General features: G+C 40.7%; 2 protein-coding genes across 4 annotated transcripts in view; one reads left to right on the plus strand and one right to left on the minus strand.

Annotated features, from left to right (window-relative positions):
* The first annotated feature begins 3,783 nt into the window (after positions 1 to 3,783).
* On the plus strand, positions 3,784 to 11,823 carry shha (sonic hedgehog signaling molecule a). Its single transcript, XM_030756784.1, has 3 exons — positions 3,784 to 4,308; positions 8,684 to 8,945; positions 10,758 to 11,823. The coding sequence occupies exons 1-3, from the start codon at positions 4,009 to 4,011 to the stop codon at positions 11,441 to 11,443; spliced, it is 1,248 nt and encodes a 415-aa protein (XP_030612644.1). The 5' UTR covers positions 3,784 to 4,008; the 3' UTR covers positions 11,444 to 11,823.
* Positions 11,824 to 16,436: 4,613 nt separating this feature from the next.
* The window catches only part of rbm33a (RNA binding motif protein 33a), a 31,060-nt gene continuing 25,466 nt past the window's right edge, over positions 16,437 to 22,030 (minus strand). For all 3 annotated transcript variants that reach the window (XM_030756163.1, XM_030756164.1, XM_030756162.1), the window contains exons 18-19: positions 21,620 to 21,708; positions 16,437 to 21,479 (exon numbers count right to left, since the gene is read on the minus strand). In XM_030756163.1, coding sequence (XP_030612023.1) covers positions 21,431 to 21,479; positions 21,620 to 21,708 — 138 coding nt within the window. In that variant the 3' untranslated portion in view covers positions 16,437 to 21,430. The remainder of the gene's footprint in view (positions 21,480 to 21,619; positions 21,709 to 22,030) is intronic.

Here is a 22,030-nt window from a genome sequence, read left to right on the forward strand (position 1 = left end):
AAATGGACAAAATCAGCCACATGTGCTGTCATGAAATTGAAACTGGTTTGAGAAAGAAGTGAAGTAATATTGGCCTTGTATCACTTTTCTTTAGGAAGTTAAAGACACAGCTAAGCTTCTACAAACAGAGCAGCTTGTTTCAATGTAAATTCTTAACAATGCCTCGTCAGAAACTCTCAGTGCAGTTATGTATTAAAGTAAACAGACACATGTCAATCCCTCTGAGCCATTCCCTCTGTCATCACTGCTAAGACCGTGATGGTGTTGCAGTATACGGCGGCCAGCGCTGACTCACCTGGTGGAATAACACACAAATACCAGCCCCCCGTTCTCCACTCACTCACCTCCTTCCCCTCCCACTGAGTTCACCCTGCCCTGCAGTTCAAAGAGGTTTTGCCTGTCTAGCCTTGGCGTTTAATGTTTAAGTATTGGGAGCGGCTAAAGAGTGCAAATAAAATGCCTTTACAGACTCTGGGGCACGCTGAGGGTTGTGATTCTAGATACTGTATTGTGAAATTTCCATTGTACTTGACAGATTAGCTTCGGAACACCTGATTCTGTTCAGCTGAATTCTGACTCTTTACCTCTGCATAATGCTTGATGCGTGCGGCTTAGATAAACCATTAAGAGGAAGATTATTCAAACTTTGTCACTCTAACAAAAGGGTGCACATGCTCATAGGCTAGATGGCAACATGTCCGTGCTATAAACTGTTTGCCAAAAGTTCAAAACAGGATAAAGATTTGAATGCGGACCCCACCTGTGAGTGGAAACCACAAAGAGTTGTGGTAGGGCTGTCTTTCTGTTGGCCTGGGGAGAAAGGAAACCCTATGTGCAGCAAAGGAAAACAACCCAGAAAGCCTGACACTACTTATATGTTTGTGCGTGATTATTCTCTAGTTCTAATCCGTCTAACAATGTTACAAAACATTCAGACAGGAGGAGGCTTTAAAGCAGTAATTGTGGGGACTTACACTGGTTAAACTCCACTCAACCACTTCTAGTTGCATCTCGCTTGTGCTTGATTGAGACAGTGGCACAAGAAATCAAACATGGGTGTGGATTTAGTCTGATTCTAAGCATATCTTTTTAATTCTTTTGAATGTCAGGCTCAAGAGGGAGCATCTTAAAGAAAGCAACACAGCAGATGATGAACATGTGATGGAGCAGGTAGAGGGTTACATAAGTGTGTCTGTACATTTTTGGAGGGTAAAGCATTTGATGGGACACACAATGAGCCAGAAACTGATGACTCACTGGCCATTTTTTCACGCCTCACACTGGATTAGCCATCACATGCAACAGGCTTCTTAATAATTGTGTAATGCCCTCAATCCCTCCAGAATTATTTCAGAGAGTTAGCCTTTGCTTTTCTGCCTCACCTTCATATGCAAAACCAATACTATTGTAAATAAAAGAATAACATAATGTGACATAATGGCACAAATCTGGGATCTTAGAAGGTGTTTGTTTTAAGATGTCTGATCAAGGCAAATGCTCAAATAAAAGTTCACACACCAAATAGATGCAGATACTTTAATTGTCTAAACTGTGTGCAGTGATTTACATTGCCTTTAGTTGCAAACTCCACCCATCTGGCACTGAATTAGGCCAAAATCAAACAATGAAGTGTAATGTTTGCAAATGCTATGTGCCCCAGGTCTGGCTGAGAGATGCTTGGTTTCCTTTGTGGTAGAAACTCAAGTTCAATCCCACCAGGAAACCTGGTTTCTAGGCTGCATAATTTGTTAATTTACAAGTCACCACTTTAAAGTCTTTAATAGTCATATTATTGCTGCCTTTCATGAGGGCTGAGACCTCTGAGGACTTGTGCTATGTCTTCTTCACCTCCCTGTGGGCTTGAGGCATTTGTGTGACATGCCAAGTTTTATCTCAGAGCTGTGACACCTAAACCAACACTTTGACCCGGGGCTAAATAATGCCTCTGGGGTCCCTCAGGGCATCATGAGTGCTGTCAGTTCTGTGTTTCAATAGTGCATCTGCAGATACAGGCATTGAAATGTGTCTAAGGAAGACATCTTAAGAATCTCTATGACATACAGCAAGAAACAGAGGGACGTTAGTGGTTTGTAGACTAAAAGCCAATAGCTGATAGTGGAGTATCTTGCTCTGCATTATACAGCAGTGTGCCAGCTATCTTTTGGCCAAGAGTTGATGCTCATAGTCTCAGTGAGCAGCAGTTGTCTCACCTGCCCTAGTTGCTTTGCCGCTAGCCTGGCACTGACTGAACAACACCAGACTGGAGGTCAGCCAGAGCGAGGTCTAATGAGAGAGAAGCCACACCAAAGACTGGCATATCTGTCCTCACTTCAGAGCACCTGTGCCACAGTGTCTGTGTGATGAGAGCTAAAGTTGCCTCACAACAGCCTTTCTTCCTGTAATTACTCATTGTTATCACACAAATAATTGTCTTCCCTGCAACATTTTAGTTATCTGTTTTGTCTGGACCTTGAATGTGAATACAGTGATGTCTGATGGTGCCATACAGTTTTAATCAGCAGCACTAAAATATGTCTTAATTGGCCTTTAATTATAGGAATGAGATTATGTGAGCATGCTGAGGTAAAAGTACTCAAAAAGGCTGGTGATTGAAATGTAATGTATTTTAATGCTTAAGAAAAATTATAATTTCAGTGGATAATTAATGACCAGGAGGGCACTAATGCACCTCTCCTTTAAAGGTAAAGAGTAAGACAAAAAGGTGTATTTCAACACCATGGACCAGTTAAATAAAGTAAGATAAAGTAGATTTTAACTCTGTATAGGAAAAATATTGTTTATACTTATTCATTAACACTCACTATTGGTATATTTTATACGCTAAATAGGTTAATTCCCCATAATAACAGGCTTTGGATGGGTTGGACAGGCATTTAAAAAAGAACACTTGCTAAAGCTTCATCTGCTATTGTGCCGTAAATCTGTCCTGCTGTGAGATAATAAGATGAATGTGTAAAAAAAAATAATAATAAAAGTAGTTGCGTGAAATGCCGTTTTGCAGAAACAAAAATGCCTGCTTTACGCATAAAATTAAGTGCGAAACAAAAGGGCGCAGTTTAAAGATGTTACTGAACTCTACATTTTTGATCTGGTGAACTCTTAATAGTGTTACACCAAAAATTGAATTGCGATATGTTTGCTCAGATTTCTTGCGCCTTTGAATCACCAATATGGTAAGAACTTGCTCCAAAGCGAATTTCGTGGGAACATTCACGTTGGTGTTGTTGCAGGGTGCTCTAGGTTAGAGGCAAATTTGAATTTAATCTAATCTAATAATCCAATAAAATCTAATAAAACTGCACAGTAACCAAACTCTTTCATAGTATATGTGTGTTTATTCTGGTGGATATGGGGTTCACAGCCAAATCCTGCAGCCTTTGCGCACTGCGCGTCCACAAGCAGTTTTATTCTCCCGGGAAACGCATTCTGCGCTGAAAGTTGTCCCACACAAATCACTTCACCTAACTACACTGCTTCAGATTTGAGCCCAGCACTGTTCAAGTTGCCCTGTCTCTGATTCCCTTACTGTGAAACGCTGGAAAACGGGAGGGTGAAAAAAAGACGGTTTATAATTGATGTTTTCCCATGGAGCAGCCCCTCCTCCTCGAAACAGAGGCTAACCCTCAGGTGGAAGAAATCTTTTAAGATTTTTGTGGGATAACATCAGGAGGGGTAGTCGACGCCAATGAAGTCCCTCCCCTATAGATCGGTGCTATAATACAAAGCAGTAAAAGCGGTAGGCACACACAAGCGGCAGCAGCTCGACTAGAGATCCCGTGGCTTTTAATTCCCTCACTACTTTTTTTTTTAACTCTCCTTCGAATTGCCCCGTTATTACCATTTATCTGAGGCGTTCATTTCCGCACCTGCCACGGTAGAGACCAAGCTAAGGCGAAGTAGAAGAGGAGACAAGGACATTGCGAGAGCCGGGAGAGGCAGACGGTAGAGATAGCAGCGGTGACCCGTTTGAGATCTTAAAGGACAAAAATGCTGCTCTGGACCAAAATCGTTTTGGTCGGTCTCATCTGCTTGTCCTTGGTATCCTCTGGGATGGGATGCGGACCGGGCAGGGGCTACGGCAGGAGAAGACATCCGAAGAAGCTGACACCTCTTGCGTACAAGCAGTTCATCCCCAACGTGGCGGAGAAGACCCTCGGGGCAAGCGGCAAATACGAAGGCAAGATCACAAGAAACTCCGAGCGATTTAAAGAACTGACTCCCAATTATAACACAGACATCATATTCAAGGATGAGGAGAACACCGGTGCTGACAGGCTAATGACTCAGGTAAGGAGACAGAATAACCTTTCCCCCCCACTGCCCATTTCCTAACGCACCATCACTGCGTACTGCAACAACCTCCTTGTCAGACTGATTGCGCACCTTAAGTGAAGTCTGTTTTACCCGCTGCTGAACTCTTCACACTGAGCCTTTTAACTTCACTGCAAAAGCGGATGCGCTTTATACACCAGCATGGGAGTTTTCAAAGGCTGCAGCCTTGAAGCGAATATAGAAATCCAGCTGGATAAGTGATGTGCAGGCGGAGAGTCAGGACACTCGGCTTTCATGATTGTGACAGTGTATTTAAAATATTAATGTACCCCTCTCCTCATATCTATATTTGTATCTATGTGAGGCTCATTTTGTTGCTTTACAGGGGCACATTCATGTTAGATTTCATGACGACTTTCTGTGTTTGTTGCCTATGTAGGCTTTACATTGCAGCTTGTTTAAGCGCCTTTCTTTATCCCAGCCCTGGGGATGCGCATCGCTTTAAACAGCCGGGCTTACTGAGGCATGGCGTAGCTCATTCAGACATTTCCTTGCACAGGCTGCTGTAATTTAGCCTTTCGCGTGGTGTGCATCTGTGCATGAAAACTGACATTTCTTTGAGAGTGTTCTGAACACTATCAGGCCTTCATAAATGGGTGGGACTCGGTCAATTACAGGAGCAAAACGCACAGGAGTGTTGGTGTCTTTTACAATACACCTGCATGAAGGATGACATCTATTTTAAATATCTCATCCTCTCGCAGCCAGTCAGTTTAAAACATTATACCTCGTTTGGTGCAGCTAAGACGAGGCTCACATACATCGGAGATGCCTTGATTTCTCTCCAGGCTGCAGGATGTCGCGTCTCTTCAGCATGACTTTTAGCACTTAGATGCTGGTGAATTATTAAAAACTCTTGGGTGATATTGGCTCAGTAATAATAAAATGAAGGTGGTGATGGTGGTGGTGCTGGTAGCGTTGAAGCCAGGCGCGCGCCGGTGTCCCTGAACCCGTGCCTCTTACATGTATGAGGGCGAGCTCCGATAAAATATTCACAGTGCGTGCGTCGCTCAGCCCTCCCCACATCTCCTCTTTTATACACCTATAGGTTCTCATACACAGGGATCATGAAATTACAGTCGTGTGGGGATATGATTACCAAGGCTGGGGTTTAGAGACCTAAACGGGTTCTGTGGGGGGTTTCCAAGTCTCTACAAGGAACATGGTTTAATTTAACTCTTATTTTAAGAATTCCTGAAATAGAGAAGCACCTGTCTTAATCCAAGCTTTCGCCCTGAGTAAAAAGATCCACCTGCCTATAAAGATTTGCTTTTGCAGGTCTGCATCCAAACGTACAAAGGTGGGAGGTGGGAGAGCTTCTGATAAATTGAGATTGCATGTGGCAAACGTGGCCTATTGTGGGCAATGTTTCTTTTTGTTTACCAGATTTATTTGGGTTGTTCGTGATCCATTTCCCATTTGACTGTTTACAGAAAACAAGGCAACCAACTCTAAGTGTGAAATGTACATGAAAGAGCTTTTAGGCGCCCCTCACTGGGGCTTGAAACACAGTTTGAACTTAGGACCTTTGGTCAGCGGGAGACCATAGTAAGTTAAAACAGGTGTGATTACCCTTTTGATATATGACAATGTAAAGCCATCAGATTAAAGCGTGTGCGCCCAAAGGAGAGTAAGTGTAGCTGCAAGCACCATAAGCATTATCACATGGGGATTTACGCCGTGCCAAGGCTTTATGCATGAATCCAGCGGGTTTTTACGCACGGAGTTTTACGCATGAATGCCTTGAACTTCTCCCGTTATCTCGCGGTTTAGAAAATAGGTGTTGCATCCATACATGAAAAAAGGCACGTGTCTGGAGTAGCTCCCTTAGATATGTGCAATAAATGAAATACTCAATCAGCTCACTGAGGTCTTGCCAAGAATATATACTCGAAGAAGCGCTTGAACAAACACTCTTAACTAGTTTGACACAGCGCACTTCCAGGAAAGCTGCCAGCAGATACGTTTTAGAGACATTTACAAATAGATTCCTGACGTGACGAGGCCTGACTTGATCAGGAGCTAGTTTTAGGGTTTTAGAGTTGCGCTCATCTGTCGCTGACCCGAGTGAATTCAACTTGTGTTCAGCGACATTCTACACGGAAAAGTAAGACGAAATAAGACGTTAAAGTTTTGTTTGACAATAAAATCACTTTTTAAAAGGCTAGATTTGCCGTCTTTAAACAAGTTAGACTGTCAGCCGCAATGTCACAGCTTACTTTTTTACACCTCCAAAATTAAATCTAAGATCTAGTGCCAGATTAAACGGCGTTTAAATCTTTTTTCCCCCTCCAGCGTTAAGAACCTGCAGTGCAAACGAGTTGGAAAAGAGATGAGCTGGTGCTTGTTTGCACTGACAGGTAGCTGATAAGTGTTTCCTCTAACCAAATCATTTGTGAAAAGATTAAGAGGCAGGCTGTTGAACAACTTTACCCCGAGCACAAAGCGCCGGTCCAAGGCGCCCTGCTGGGCTTCATGGTGGCTGAGCAGAATTTGGCTTGATTTGCGGCACACGACCTAATGAATTAATAAATAGGTTAAGCTTTACGGCTCTTGACTCCGACAGTCCCTCTCAGTATGCAGAAGGCTGTTTTGGGGAGAGATTTTTTTTTTAATTCAACACATTCTACAAGTGTGATATCCTCATAAATCAGCGACTGATATATGTGGGACTTTGTTTTCTGCTATACGAGCGTGTAGATCTATGTGAACAACCTCTGATTAAAGACCTCAGACTGTCCCTACGAGGAAAAGGACAGTGGGTCACACATAGGCGTTTTTCTTTGCCACCATACAATCCTCGGATATTTCACAAGTCTGTCAGTCAGCAGCCAAAACACCTCGACTTAAGAAGGCATGTCACGTTTCCAAGACTTTGCAGGAGAAGAGTAATGAAAGTTTCCCTCTGCCGTTGGACTGAAAAGACTCTTTGTGATGTTTTATTTGACATATTGGTTCGGCGTCCAGAATAGTTGTCTTGGAGAAGGCCAAGCATCTTCATTGAGAGCGCAGAGAGGTTGGGGTGCAACAAACTCCAGATATTTTAAGGAGGCAGCTGCTCTTGAAGATCATCTTTATATCATCTGCATATCAATTATTTATTTAAAGAAAACAGACAACCAACAAAAAGACTCATTCATTCCGTTGCCTAATACAAACTCATGAATTTATAATGTATTAATGTTGTTTTTAATGCAACACTTTTGGAAAGAAAGGGTCGCTGCTCGCACCTCTCCAAGACCAAAGACCCATATGTTATAGGCCAGTGAAGCGAATGCAGTGCCTTATCAATATTTCATCAGCAGCTTTCTTACCCGAGATGTGCCCTCTGTCGCGGCTGCTAACACTGAGAAATGCAAGCTCAGGATCAGAGCCGCAGTTCAGTTCCAGTGTTTCGCCTCAGCTGGGAGTCAGGTGGGGGTGGAGAGTTGTGTGAGGCCCCAGTTAGTCCAATTTTAATCTTTAATTGTTATTAACCCTTGTGTGGTGTTCTTGTTTTTGTTGCTCAGGCAGTGTTGGTGGGTCTGGTGGATCCGTCTCATTATTTTGTTATTATATTTATGAACAAAAGTGCTACAATGTAATAAAATATAAATATAAAATATATATGAAGCATGTCAGTCTATGTAACTCAGCCCCATTGAACAAAAAGCCTGTTTGCACCAGACTGTACAACACGTGAGGGGCAGAGTTTTTCTATGTGCGTTCCATATGTCTGTGTCTTGTATACTGTGTCTTCCTGTCCATCACGGTTCTACAAACATTACAGCTCTTCTGTTTGTTGCTAATGGATCTAGAACAGAATTCAGATCAGGGAGCATCTCCTAATCAGGAGGAATTTCTAGATGGCATTTGTGATGAAGAGTTCGACCAGGGCGATGTGTGTTGGCCCTGATTGGGCTACATTGGCAGCCACGTGGGATCCCTCATACCTTGGGCAAGATGGCCATTTAGTTTCACAATTTTTTTTTTACATCCCTTGCTGGCTACTGAAGAGTTTGTTTTGGAGCTGACGTATGGTTAATCTCATCCTCGTCTTCAAGCTCACTGTCAGACTCTGAATTAGCGGTGCTGCTATAACTCAACTGGTAAAGCAGGTGACCCATGTACTGAAAGCTGGAGTCCAGTGTTGAGTCATTGAAAATGTGTTATTTTATGTGTTCTTCACCGAAAATGAGCCAAAAGCAAGTGATCTGAGACTGAAATAATGATTTTTCTTTTGGTAAACGTGGTTTGAGTGACTTTCACTTTATGCAAGCTTATATATGCGGGCTGTGATCCTATTTATGACAATTCAGGTGATGCACGGGTCAATTTCTTGTTCCCACAGAGATGTAAAGACAAGCTGAACTCGTTGGCCATCTCAGTGATGAACCAGTGGCCCGGAGTGAAGCTGCGGGTCACTGAGGGCTGGGACGAGGACGGACACCACTTAGAGGACTCCCTTCACTATGAGGGCAGGGCCGTGGACATCACCACTTCAGACAGAGACAAGAGCAAATACGGCACTCTGTCCAGGCTGGCGGTGGAAGCCGGATTTGACTGGGTCTATTATGAATCTAAGGCCCACATCCACTGCTCCGTGAAAGCAGGTATGGCTCCAAGAAAAAAAAAAAATGCGAGAGGAGAACCAATTTGTTGTACTGCACCGATAATCTGTCATTCGCACTACTAGCTGTAGGGTTAGTGCGCGTTTCCCATCAGGCGTGATTGTAATCGTTTGTAACAACAGGTGCAGCTCAGGGAAGCTGCACTTCTGCTTTATCTTCTGGGAAAGTTTCACCCAAGACTAGATTGCATCAGCTGACTGTGAGGGAAAGTAAAATAGATTTGCTGTAACACTTACCATCGGCTAACTGCTCTGACCAATCAGCTGCAATATAGTGTGGACAAGCGTGACCACAGCTCCATTTAATTATTTCTAGGATTAATCACAAAAAAGTGTTTATCTGTAAGGTAATTAAAGTACAGAGACCAGATGTTTTAGATCTTGCCATGCATTTGGACAGTTTGATGAAGCTGTAAATGGGCATTTCTCTGAATGATGTATGGGCAATTCCCAGCCAAAGGCGTTATAAGCGTTTCTCGTTGCAGCTTATTTCTTGATCTTACACCGCCCCACACTGTCTCCTGGTGGGAACCACGACCATAATCTAACAAGGCTGCTTGGCATGACCTAGAAAAGCAAGTTTTCCTGCTCTCCAGTAAATTAAGTGCTGCAAGGTGTCATGCTTCATTCGAATTTGGTAACTTTTTTTTTTAAGTTTTGAGTTTTTTCTTTCAAACATTCATTTTCGTCCCATATCATTTGTTTTAGCTTTATTGAGACTCATAATCTACCCAGGCCTTCACTACTGGACACCTACGAGGCCCAGAAAATATTTCTCCACATTGACTGATGAACCACAACCCCCCCCCCCCCCCCCCCTTTCTTTTTTTTGCCCAGACTTTATTGATAAATCCCTTACTTATCATTCAGCACACACGTTTTGAGATCACAGTATGAGCTAGGCCGACGTGTCATTGGAGGTCATGCGACTTTACCAAAAGGATTTGGCTGAACAATGTTGAATTGGTTGGGGTAAATCTGGTTTTCAGTTGTCACCTTATTTCATGCTCGGGAATCTTAAAAGAAGATTAAAAGCCCCAAATTCTGAGTAGGAAACCCTCTTTTTCTGTGTGCAGGACAGTGTGATCCTAGAGACTGGTATGTGAAGAGTTCCACCAAGGCCAAAATTATTGTCATCAAGACTGACAACAAAGCAGGGAGAGGTGGTAGACAGGGGGGGACATTGATGTTGCACAACAGAAAGCATTTAAGAGTCCGGGCCCTCATTTAAATTCAAATCTACAACTCGAGAGGCTTGGAAAAGTGGCTCCACTGGGTAAATAGTAGTTGTGAGTCGCCTATTTGTGTGAATTGTCACATAGAGGTTTCTGCACCTGAGTAAATATGGGAAGAGTAGCTGGGAAAGGCGTAAGTGTTCTTTACCGAGAGTAGCTCGATCCACAAGTTGATTTAGAATAACAATGCCTGCTCTTCATTGGGTTTTTTAATTAAGAATAGATGAGCCAGGGCTTTCAGTTTTCTCGTCTCAGACAACGTGAGCTAAGCCAATACGCATCTGGCATGAAGGAGCCGACAGGCATCATTATGCAAAATGCATATGGCCCACCATGATGCGTGGAGGCAGAAAAAATACAAATACGCGCAAAAAAGGTGTATTTTTGAATGGGCCTTTGAATGAGTTCTGGGCTGCAAAGGTTCAAAGCACATGCGGCATTTGTTTTTACGCGTTAAAATTATTTTGACAAATCCTGCAGTACCACGGTGGGCTAGAAAAAAAATTTATACGTTTTATCAAAATTTGAGCTTTTAACAATATAATATTTTCTTTTAACAGAAAACTCAGTGGCAGCAAAGTCAGGCGGCTGCTTCCCAGGATCCTCCACGGTCACTCTTCAGGATGGCACCGAGAAAGCAGTCAAAGATCTCAGAAGCGGCGACAGGGTCCTGACAGCAGATGACGACGGAAATCTAATTTACACGGACTTCATCATGTTTATAGACCAAGATTCGACGATGAGGAGGATCTTCTATGTGATCGAAACTGACTCGGGCCAGAAAATAACCCTCACCGCCGCGCACCTCCTTTTCGTCAGCCACAACAGCTCCGCCGAGGCGGAGAGGGGGATGTCTGCGATTTTCGCCAGCCAAGTCCAGCCTGGACAGAAAGTGTTCGTCTTCCATGGCGAGCGAAGTCGACTTGAGCCTGTGACCGTAAAACGGATTTACACGCGGAGTCATGAAGGCTCCTTTGCGCCCGTGACCGCGCACGGGACCATCGTGGTGGACGAGGTCCTTGCGTCCTGTTACGCAGTGATCGAAGACCACGACCTGGCGCACTGGGCCCTGGCACCTGTCAGGCTCGCCCACTGGGTGTCCTCATTTCTTTTTAGCTCCCAGCCCCCAAGCAGTGCACAAAACGAAGGCGTGCACTGGTACTCCAAAATCCTTTATCAATTAGGGACATGGCTCTTGGACAGCCACTCGATCCATCCACTTGGAATGTCAGTATATCCAAGTTGAAACAGCTACAACAGGAACAGAACGAGACTTTAAATGTAGGACACACGAACTATTCAGTAGATTAAAAATAAAATAATAATAATTAAAAAAGCGAACAGACAGACATGACAAAGGCCCCAGCGGAGTTGGGATATTTATTTCAGTGACTTTTTCATGATGTGTCCCCTTTCAAAGAATGAATGGAGCCTTAAAAAGTTTCTCTTTGAATAATTTATTCTCATGTGAACTCTGCTGCTGTCACATAAATGGATTCTGAAACAGTGTGAGCAGCAAATTGTGCATAATCTATTTTTGTAAATATTAAATGCAAAAAAAGAAAGAAAAATGAAGAAAAAAAAGAAAAAACGGGAAAAAATCACACAGAGAAAGAAGATCATGTAGAACGGAGCTAACTTTGACAGGCTGTAATGTTCATATGTCCATATATATATATATATATATATATATATATATATATATATATATATATATATATATATATATATATATATATATATATATATATATACAACTGACTGTTATATTTTGGGGAGAAAAAAAACTTCGCGGGGTTCCATAAATTATATTTTTATACACAGAATTGTAAATTAGATTTTGACAGATCGCTACCGAATCACATTTCGTTATTTGAAATAGTGTAAGATATGAAAATATATTTTAATTTAAATACAGTAGTTGGGAAAGTGTTGGAAAATCTTGTACTGCTTGGTTTATTAAGAATTTTATTATTTTGTAAACTGTTCGTTTCAGTTGTCGGAGAGGGACAGATATTCTGCCCCATGTCTGCATTCTATGCTTTCTCTTTCTTTTTTTTTTTTTTTTTTTGTGTATGTGTTTCTTTTCTGTTTTCTTCTAAGAAAAAATATCAAATGCAGATTCTGACAATTCAGTAACAGTTAAAGTAGTACTGGAACCGTTTCGTTAAATAAATTAATAAGTAACTCATTGTAAATGTACTAAAATCTTATTTTTCTTTTCATATTTTGTAATAGGGAAATAGTTTTATAGAAATGAACTGCAGGCTGATGCACAGTTTGGATAGTCTATATATAGGCAGACCTACCAGTTAACTTTCATAACAGGGCGATGTGTCAAAATGTCTAGAATTTATTATTTATATGTTTATTATAAAATGAGATAAAGAACATTTTCAAACTTGCAGTTGTTACATGTCTTTGTCTAAAAGAAAATACCACAGGAGCCACACGGGGGGACGATTTGGCCATATTATAAGGACATTTACGAGCAAATTAAAATCCTAAATTAGTTAATAAATAAACCAGCTGGTCCGCTGTTCATACCCCTCCCTCCACACCCCTTTTATAACAAACACAGGATTTGGGTGCCCAAAAATCACATATAGGCTGACAACTTTTGGTTGATGGAAAAGCTGAGCTCACTGTGGAGGGAGGCCTATTGGTCCTATTTGGCGGCTTATGCAAAAATGGAGAAGATTGCGCTTTGATCTACCTTTTGCATGCTTGCGAAATGTTGAGCGCCTGTGTCAAATTTAACGAGGTCTGCCCTCCGCAAATAACTTCTAACGCGCAGACAAATTAAACAGAAGCGTCTTTGTTGGTCACAGGTCTACTTCTCGGCGTCTGCTGTTTGAGGTCAGATTGCTCCATCCGAAAGTGACTGACAGTCGGGGCTCATATAAAGAAACACTGCAGTCCCAGTAGTCCACATCACAGCTTTGTTAGTCTTAACAAATCACTATAATCCTTTAGTATTTTCATGGACTTATAGTGTGCATGCAGCACTTAATGGTGAGCTCTCAGAGATGCATTTTTTTGTCCTCTAGTGGAGCGCTTTGGTATCAGGCTGCACATCTTTGTCGAATTGATTACAGCATCAGTTTCTGGATGTTATCTTCAGTGAAAGTGCGACCCCTTGTGGATAAATGTAGGCACTCCCAATTGGAAACGTAATAATATTCTGCAGTAAGGTGCTGCATAAATACTTCACATGAAGATTGACTTAATTTCTAAAAGGAAGAAGCAACACATGCCAAATATGAGTTACATTTGTTCATCATTATAGAACAAACTCTGGTCCTTCTGTTTGTTAAGTCAGGTGCAGAATCACACAGGTCGCCAGAGGAGCAGAATAACAAAATCAGTTCTGGAATATGAGAAAATATTCATTCAAAATGTGATTCACAAAACAGTTTTACACAATAACCCTAAAAATGATAAATGTTCGTGAATCACTCAGACCCATCAAAGGTAAACGGGGCCTCCTGAACCTGAGTTTCTGAACACTGTTGCAACATGAGCAGGAATTCCATTTTCGTCTCCCACATTGTGTTTTGCTGTTGATATTGTGAGGTGGAAACTTCAGGGCGGGACAAAGCGGCCCATCTCTCCCGGCACTGTGACCTTGGGTCCCTGTCAGATACAAAAGCGTCCGTGCAGGGCAGCATTCCTCAGAGCAGGTAAACAGAGCCTCCTCTAATCCCTCTGGGGGCCCTCAGTCTGCTGGAGCTCAACAACGGCTTTTACAAATGTTGACATTTGCAAACACGAACAGTCTGGCATTCTGCAAAAACAAAACTCCCCGTTTCTAAGAGAGTTCTGCAAATGGCAGCGCTCGTCCTCTCCAGGCAGCTTTTACTCCTTTGTGGCAGCAGCCAGCAGGAAGCAGTAATTTGGAGGGAAGCAGAAATCCACAAGTCCTCAACAGAGTCATGCACCTTTTTTTAAAATGCCCTAATATACTATTAAAGTTTGCATAATTCCTGCACCCTGACCCGTTGCTTTTGGCTCTGAAGACAAGTCAGCACAATGCCAAACTTCTGGCTACAGGCCCATGCTGCTTTGATTTGAGGAAAACAGAAAAGTCACTAAGTACATCCAGAAGTTTATTTCACACCTGTTTCTGGTGTCAAATGGGACATTTTCATTTTATATAAATTAGTCAATATCTTCAATCATTTTATAAATATCACCAAAAAAACAAACAAATAAAAAAAAAAAAAAAAACATCATTTACAGCAACAGGACAAATTGCACTGTGTTTTCCTAATAATCCAACAGACATGCTTTCTTCTGCTGGCTCATGAGTGGGATGGGCTGAAAAGACACCACAAACTGCTTTGTCAAAGGTTTTGGTCAGAATTGAAAGAATTTATTTGGAGCATCATCTTATTTGAGATTAAGGAAAACAGAAAAAAAAAAGCAGCTTGCTTTAAAGTTGTGTGTCTGCTCAGTGAACCCGGCTGTTGTCACACAGATGGAAACCTCCATCCGCTGGGCTAACAAACAATGGCAATGGGCAGGCGACCCTGCTTGATACAGAAGTTTTAAGTTCATTCGGGAACAGCAGCAGCAAGGAAGAGATGAGATATGGTCAAATGCACGTACGGCAAGTTGGAAGGAGGGCAATGACAGGAAAAGCAGAAATAGAAGTGAAATCTTCTCTCAATGGCAGACTGCTGTAAAAGAACGTGGGGGTGGCTGTGGCTCAGGAGGTATAGCGGATGATCTACCGATTAGGTCTGTGGATTGATTCCTCAGCTGCTCCAGTCTGCACGTTGTAGTAAAAAGCGCTTTGAACACTCATAGAAGAAGAGCGCTACATAAGTACCACTCCATTTACCATTAGTATTATCAACAGGATATTTACAGCTTCCTTTTCATTGCAGGCCAGAGGAGCTACGACGGTCATAAGTCAGTCGATTTTCAACATCTTTTAAGGCATAGTATGGGCAGATATCGAAGTACTGAAAACACCTGAACTTAGTAAATTCATATGGTCCAAATGCAGATGACTAATTTTTAAAAACACATTAATTTCTTACTCTCTCTACATTCTTTGGACTGGAATATTTACCAGCAGGAGGATTCAAGTGCACACCGAATCCAACTGGGGGATGATCAATGACATAGTGGATCCAAGGATGATTCCTCAATATTTTGCTTAAGAATAATGCTTTTGTTAGGCATCTGAAGGAAATGTGGAATAAAACCTGCTAACGCTTATTCATGTTACTCTGGTACATTCAAAACACTGTCTCACACCGAGACTATGGTGGGAGACTGCAGCATCTACAGGATTAGACTCTAAAATACACGGATGATATTAGAGCATTGCCATTTCAGATCGTGCACCATGTTTAGTTTATGAAGATGTAACACTTGTAAAAGAACACCCTAGATGGCACTTTAAGTACAAATTGCTACAAACACAAACATCAGCCTGCATTAAGTGAGAAGCATTAAAACCATTTTTAAGGGGACAGCTGGTGATTTAAAGTCTATCCCAGCTGTCACAGAGCAAAAGGCAGGGTACACCCTGGACAGGTCACCAGTCTATCACATACAAACAAATGTTCACACCCACAGCCAGTCTCTGAGAGCTTTACATTGTAAACACCCCACATATTACAGAGAACCCCCACGATCAGACACGGGGTGGGCATGAAGAACTCCAATCCAATTTCAACCTTAGAATAGTTTGTAAAATCTTAAACATCAAATGTTATGCACTGGACAAAAGAAAAATTCATATATTAAAAAAAGTCAAAGTATGCTGTCAACCATATTTCCCTTTATGATATATACATTTTCCCCATAAGAATGAATGTTTATGATGCATGTGGATTTGCTGCATTTCAACCAAGTGAGTTAAAGTACAAATTAAAAAACAATAAAAAAAGAGAAACTAGAAATAAAACAACTTGCAGCTTGTATAGAAGGACTTGAGAAAAACCTGTTCTAGAAACCTTTAGTATAAAATATGCAGCCAATATATTTTAACTCTTTATCAGGTAAGGTCAGGGATAGGATGATTACATTAGAAATTACCAGCTGAAGCTACTTTTAGTACATTAATGACAATTTAAAATAATATTAAAAACAGAAAACTGAAATCTATTTGTCTTATTAACCGTCTCAATTACCTTCTATTTACATCTGGCTACAGGACCTTATTTGTTTTGATTTGATAAAGTTTTGAACCAAAAATGACACAATAAAATCACACACAAATGTTAAAGTGCATCAAACTTTTTTATTTTCCATCGGCTTCTGGTATCAAATATTAAAAAAAACTTCCATTTCCATAAAGAAAAATATCAAAGATCTTTAAAAATCTTCGTGCCATTATAGAAAAATCCAATTTTACAGCATCGGAACAAATTGCACAATCATTTCAGAATAATCCAACAACACAATGTGATTCCTTCTTATGATACAAGAGTGTGAAAAACAAAGGTGTCTTCAAAGGTTTTTGTCAAAACGCAACAGGCTGGATTTACAGTCATTTGGTGCACCATACAGTTCGAGATGAGGAAACCAGTGCAGTGTCTTTTTTGTTAAAAATCCAACCAAACAGTGAGTGTGAAGAAGCTGGAATGACCTTTGGTGCAGTGAAAGCCATGAAGCAGCTTGCTTTAGAGTTTATGTGTCTGCTCAGTGAACCCGGCTGTCGTCACACAGATGGAAACCTCCATCCACTGGGCTAACAAACAATGGTAATCCGGGCAGGCCACCCTGCTTGATACAGAAATTTTAAGTTCATTGAAGAACAGCAGCAGGAAGGAAACGATGAGATATGGTCAAGTTGAAAGAACAGTGATAGCAGGAGAAGCGGTAAGGAAAATGGTGACAGGCCCGATACCCTGAATGCAACAACTGTTGAATTGGTGAAATTAAATCTTCAGCCCACAGCAGGAGACGGCGAGGCTGTGAAGGAACGTGAAGTGTTAAGCGAATGAGTTAAGGCAGTATCATGGTTTAAGCTGGTCAACTGCTCCTCTTAGCAGCGCGCTGTTATAATAAATAAAAAAAAAATTAAGAAAAATATCTGTTAATCACAGGTGTCATTCTGTTGTACTCACACCTGAGATGACTGGTGGCCACCTCAGGTGAAACAAATCTCAACCGCACCATCTGGTCACCAAGTGTGATTAAACCAAGAGCACCACGAGAGCAAGCGTTGGACCACACCAGAGGGGTTTTCATGCTTTTTTTTTTTTTTTTGTTTTAAACTCAGCCTCTTAGTCTGACACTTCTACTTTAAGCTTGCTGTATTAATGAATGAAAAAGTCACAGGTCATTTAACAACAATGTTATTTATTTTTAATGTGGTGGATCAGAGAGTAAATTCTAACAAAGAGCAACAACTAACTGTATAGAAAGAAAAAGATGGTTGTTTAGCTTGAAGAATTCCCTGCTTAGAAAACATTTAATGTTGTGTAACGCTGCAGATTATTATTTTTTTTAACTCAAGGCTTTGAGTAACTGGTTGAGGTTATATGATGTTAAATGACCTGCTAAGTTTTTCAGAAAAGGCCTCTGATGATTGCATTAGCAGTATAAACAGGGGCTACCTTTGGCACATTAATATAAACAAGCCTATTTAAGTTTCAGGTCACTCCCAAATGAAGTTTGTTGATTTACTAAAACATGCTAATCCTTTGGTGTGGTCTCTTAAGTTTGCTTTTAAGAAGATATCTGCCACTCTGCTCCACTGTACGGGGATTTGATCTGAAGAAAAAGACAGAATCAAATGATTATTTCAGCCACTCCAAAGATCTCAGCACCTAAAATGAACCTGTTAAAAAAAAAAGTGTCAAGTTAGTGTTGTGCAGAACTCAACCTCTGATGCAAATATGTATAAATATTCTCACTATAATTAATAGCAGCCTTTATGAAGGTCTTATGCAAGCATAAGAAAGCTGCATTCACATCTGACAAGCAGGCCCTTCTATATTAAACACCTGCTGCAACCATATGAGGTGGTGTGTTTAGAAAAACATGCTACAACTTAAGTAGCCTTTTTTTTTTCTATGAAAATTAATCACTTTTAAAAATTCACAGTACACATCTGTAGGTAATTCTTCAAATTAAGGTACAGATAGATTCAATATGAATCTGTTTTAGCGTTACAAGACCTCATGTCTTATAATAATAATAATATCACTATGGCCTGGCATCGCCATTACTTTTTCAAATCCAAAGGATTTAGGAAAGCACTAAAACTCGAGTGAGTAACCCACAACATCAAAGACAATAAATACATAACCATCAATACACAGAAACAGCTCCAAAACTCAAAAAAAAAAAAAAAAAAAAAAAAGAATAAAAACATAAAGAAACCAGTTTTCTGCATCATACACACAAAAAAAGAAAGAATTTAAACTGCACAACTTCACTGTTCATGTGAAGAGGAGGAACGTCAGAGATCAGATACTTGCTGATAATGTACTGACGGGTTATTTAAAAACTTTCTGGATTATAAGTAACTAAAAGCAACATAAGGGAAATACCACTAAATTTGTGATGTGATTCAACACATGCAGACAGGACAGAGAAGCCAATTAGTGCACCTTTTTCAAACCACAAAACCAGGAAGGTTTATCTGTGGTGTCACCTAGAGGCGCAGACGGGAACAGATTTTCAGAAAGTTAAAAAAAAAAAAAAAAAAAAAAACAAGGCTCAAATGTAACCCCCAACTATGCGCATTAAATGGTACTTTGCTCTACCAACCCAGTGAAGCTATGTAACTATATCTTTCTCATTTTATGGAGCTGGACACTAGGATGACATCACAGCTGAATTTGCAGGCCAAAATGTCTTTTTTAAGAAAATAAACTCAGTGATATTCCCCTTAAACTCTGAGGTAGTATTTCTTGCCATAATACTGTTTTGTTTTGGGGTTTTTTGGGGGCCAAAAAACCTACAAAATCAAAAGTTATTTTAAAAAACTGATCCATCCCAAGATAATAAATAGTTTTTAACCACATTTACACCATAACCCCCCCTCCCAAATTACAGAATGATAAAGTACAAAAGGAGTAGAAATGTGGCACAGATGACAAAAAATACGTCATCATAAAGGCACATGACACATGGACATCACACACAACCACACATCTTTGGGCTAAAGTTCAAGTGGCTTCACATACCTGCGTGTTCACGGTATATTGGCCATATTTTTATTTACACTTTTTTTTTTTTTAAACCTCAAAGTTTTTGTCAAATGTATTGTTTAACAGAAATGTGTTCCAGTCATTCCTCGTTTGAAAATATTAACAAATTGCTTGTAAAATGACTTATGTCTGGACACATCAGCATATCCTTTACATATAAAAGCTGTTTATCCTGATACAACAAGAGTAAACGCAAAAGGATTTAATGAGATAAATATTAAGTGAACGTCTGATTTATGTACATGAAAGGTTCACGGGTAATGGTTGCCCCCTCTCGTTGCTCTGTCACATTTCTTTGGATAATGTACAAAAAAAATTCACTTCCAAATTTCAGTTATTAGTTACCGCGGAAAATCATCTGCATTACTTTTAACGCATTTTACACCTAAGATATACAAAAACTTGTGTTATAGAGGGGGGAAAAAAAAAATCTGAATAACGAAAAATGGGCCTGACTTATGAATTTCGTTTTGTTTAAGTCTGATGTTTTATAAAATCAAAGAGCCAGAAAACAGAACTGATTTAGTCTTTTAGGGAATTTATGGTTTTCAGTAATGTGGCACCACTTCCCTATCCAGGGTAAATGCTTAGTAAAAATTAATGTGATTGATTAGACACTGTGCAAGAGTGGATCACACAGAATTACTCAAAAAATGCTGAAGATGTGTCATATTGACAGAAGAGATATAAGAATATTTAGGAAAATATATCTGAGTTTCCAGGGCAAAGTATTATGGTGAATTTTGTTTAGATTTCCTTCTTTATCCAGACCGACTGCTCTTGTATGAAGAAAAATTGCTTAAATCCTATTCTACATAAGCTATGCAGCTTACTGATCAATAAGGCACCAGCTGATAGTCACTCAAACTTGGGTCCAATGTCAGAGAAAAGTAAGGAATATATCCTCGAGGAACTTCACAGAAATGCCAGTTTATCCTAAAGACAACCGAAACTAATTATTTTCCATCTACCAACTACATCAAATACCCCATTATGTTCATTTAAGTTGGAACCATTAAAAAAACAAAAAACAACAACAAAAAAAACCATCTCTACATCCGCACTACATCAGCACACTCGGCACAGCCTCGAAACCTAAATCCAGCTACTTCAGAATCAGACATCCAACTAAAATGAAAAGGTACATCCACAAAGCAATTTAGTTAACAGTTAAAATCTGAGTAATAATCAACTAACTTAAATGCCACGGAGAGGGGACTTTCACTCTTATCCATTAAGCGACACTAAAACTGAAAAGCACCAGAAATCTACTCAACAGTGCACACATTTATAATTCCTTAAACCACAGGAAAATTAGCAAAAAAATTAATCACAGCCTATGCCAGTCAGCCTTTGGTCACTGCTATGCATCAATGCATCGTGACAACCATGTCACCTCTCTGCCTGTATGCAGGATCCCCACTAGGTAGTGCCAGAGACCAAAAAACAGACTTTACAACTATCTGAACGCAGGGCTGGGAGGGAAAGACTGAAGCACCAATTGTGATGAAATGCTGCCATCTACAGAGGGGGAGAAACACCGCGGTTGCAAATGAACAGGCTGACCACATTCTAGCACAAGCATCTCCTCCACGAACAGCAAACCACAAATAACATAAAAAATTACTATGAAGTGGTTACATTTGAATCAGAGTCCAAGTGTTGTTTGTCATTAAGAACCTTACTAAGGAGGGGAGCAACCATTATCTCATGATGAGCTCTACTTAGTGTCCGTGTAAGATGCAAAACAAACACTCTTCACAAACTACATCAAAGTTGGAGAAGCTGTCCAGTGTCTCTCCAGTGCCATTTTACAACTACAGACACTTGGTAGAAAAAGTCAAACACAGGCATGCTCTCAGCTAATGTCCTTGTGTTCACTGTCCCAGCTTGACGGGAGACGACTGATGAATGATGCTTCCGTGCAGACATGATGAACGTTAGTGACCCCAGAGAGATGAAGAAATATCTGTAGACCAGGTTGGAGCTGCGCATGAGACGCTCCAGCGTCGGGAGAAAGTGAACAGGACTCGCTGGCTTTATAATGCTCCTCATCCATCAATCAGCGACACATCAATGTGGGACAAATCAATCATGTGCCTGTGTGGTAATTGTGATAATGTTTGAGCCACTGTGGGCTTAACAACAAATTACAGCAGCTAAACTGGCAAAATGTAAAGGTCTACCACAGCATGCCTTACATGCTTACAAAGATAAAATGAAGGAGGAGTGCTGATTACCTGTGGAAGCTCATTTGGAAACTTGCTGCATGCTGAGGGTTGGAAAACGTAGCAATTGCTTTCCTCTGCTGGGGCATCATTTTGAAGGTCTGCAGTGGATTAAAAACAGAAAAAGCCCAAACTAAATACAAATATATACTCCTTTTATCCACAAGAGGGAGTGGGGGTGGTAACGAGAAAGGGAATAATCAATTCAATCTTCCAAGCTAACCTACCAAATCACTACAACAGAGGGCGCTGTGGGATCACGCATAAGAATATGTCATTACTGCCACTCTAGTGGGTGCCACTAAATATTAGGTTTTTTAAGTTTTCAGTGTGAAGCAGGGTTGTGCAGATGCACAACGATGCCGGGATCAACGCTGACCACAGTGATTGGCAAAACATCGTCAATTTTTACCTAATTTCCTC

Source organism: Archocentrus centrarchus, chromosome 20 (assembly GCF_007364275.1).
Source record: "Archocentrus centrarchus isolate MPI-CPG fArcCen1 chromosome 20, fArcCen1, whole genome shotgun sequence".
In the NCBI taxonomy this organism is placed as follows: domain Eukaryota; kingdom Metazoa; phylum Chordata; class Actinopteri; order Cichliformes; family Cichlidae; genus Archocentrus; species Archocentrus centrarchus.

Excerpts from the sequence above, each read along its gene's own strand:
- shha (XM_030756784.1), top strand. The coding sequence starts at position 4,009 with ATGCTGCTCTGGACCAAAATCGTTTTGGTCGGTCTCATCTGCTTGTCC. Across the intron at positions 4,309-8,683 it reads CTGACAGGCTAATGACTCAG|AGATGTAAAGACAAGCTGAA; the intron begins GTAAGGAGACAG and ends TTGTTCCCACAG. Across the intron at positions 8,946-10,757 it reads CCACTGCTCCGTGAAAGCAG|AAAACTCAGTGGCAGCAAAG; the intron begins GTATGGCTCCAA and ends TTCTTTTAACAG.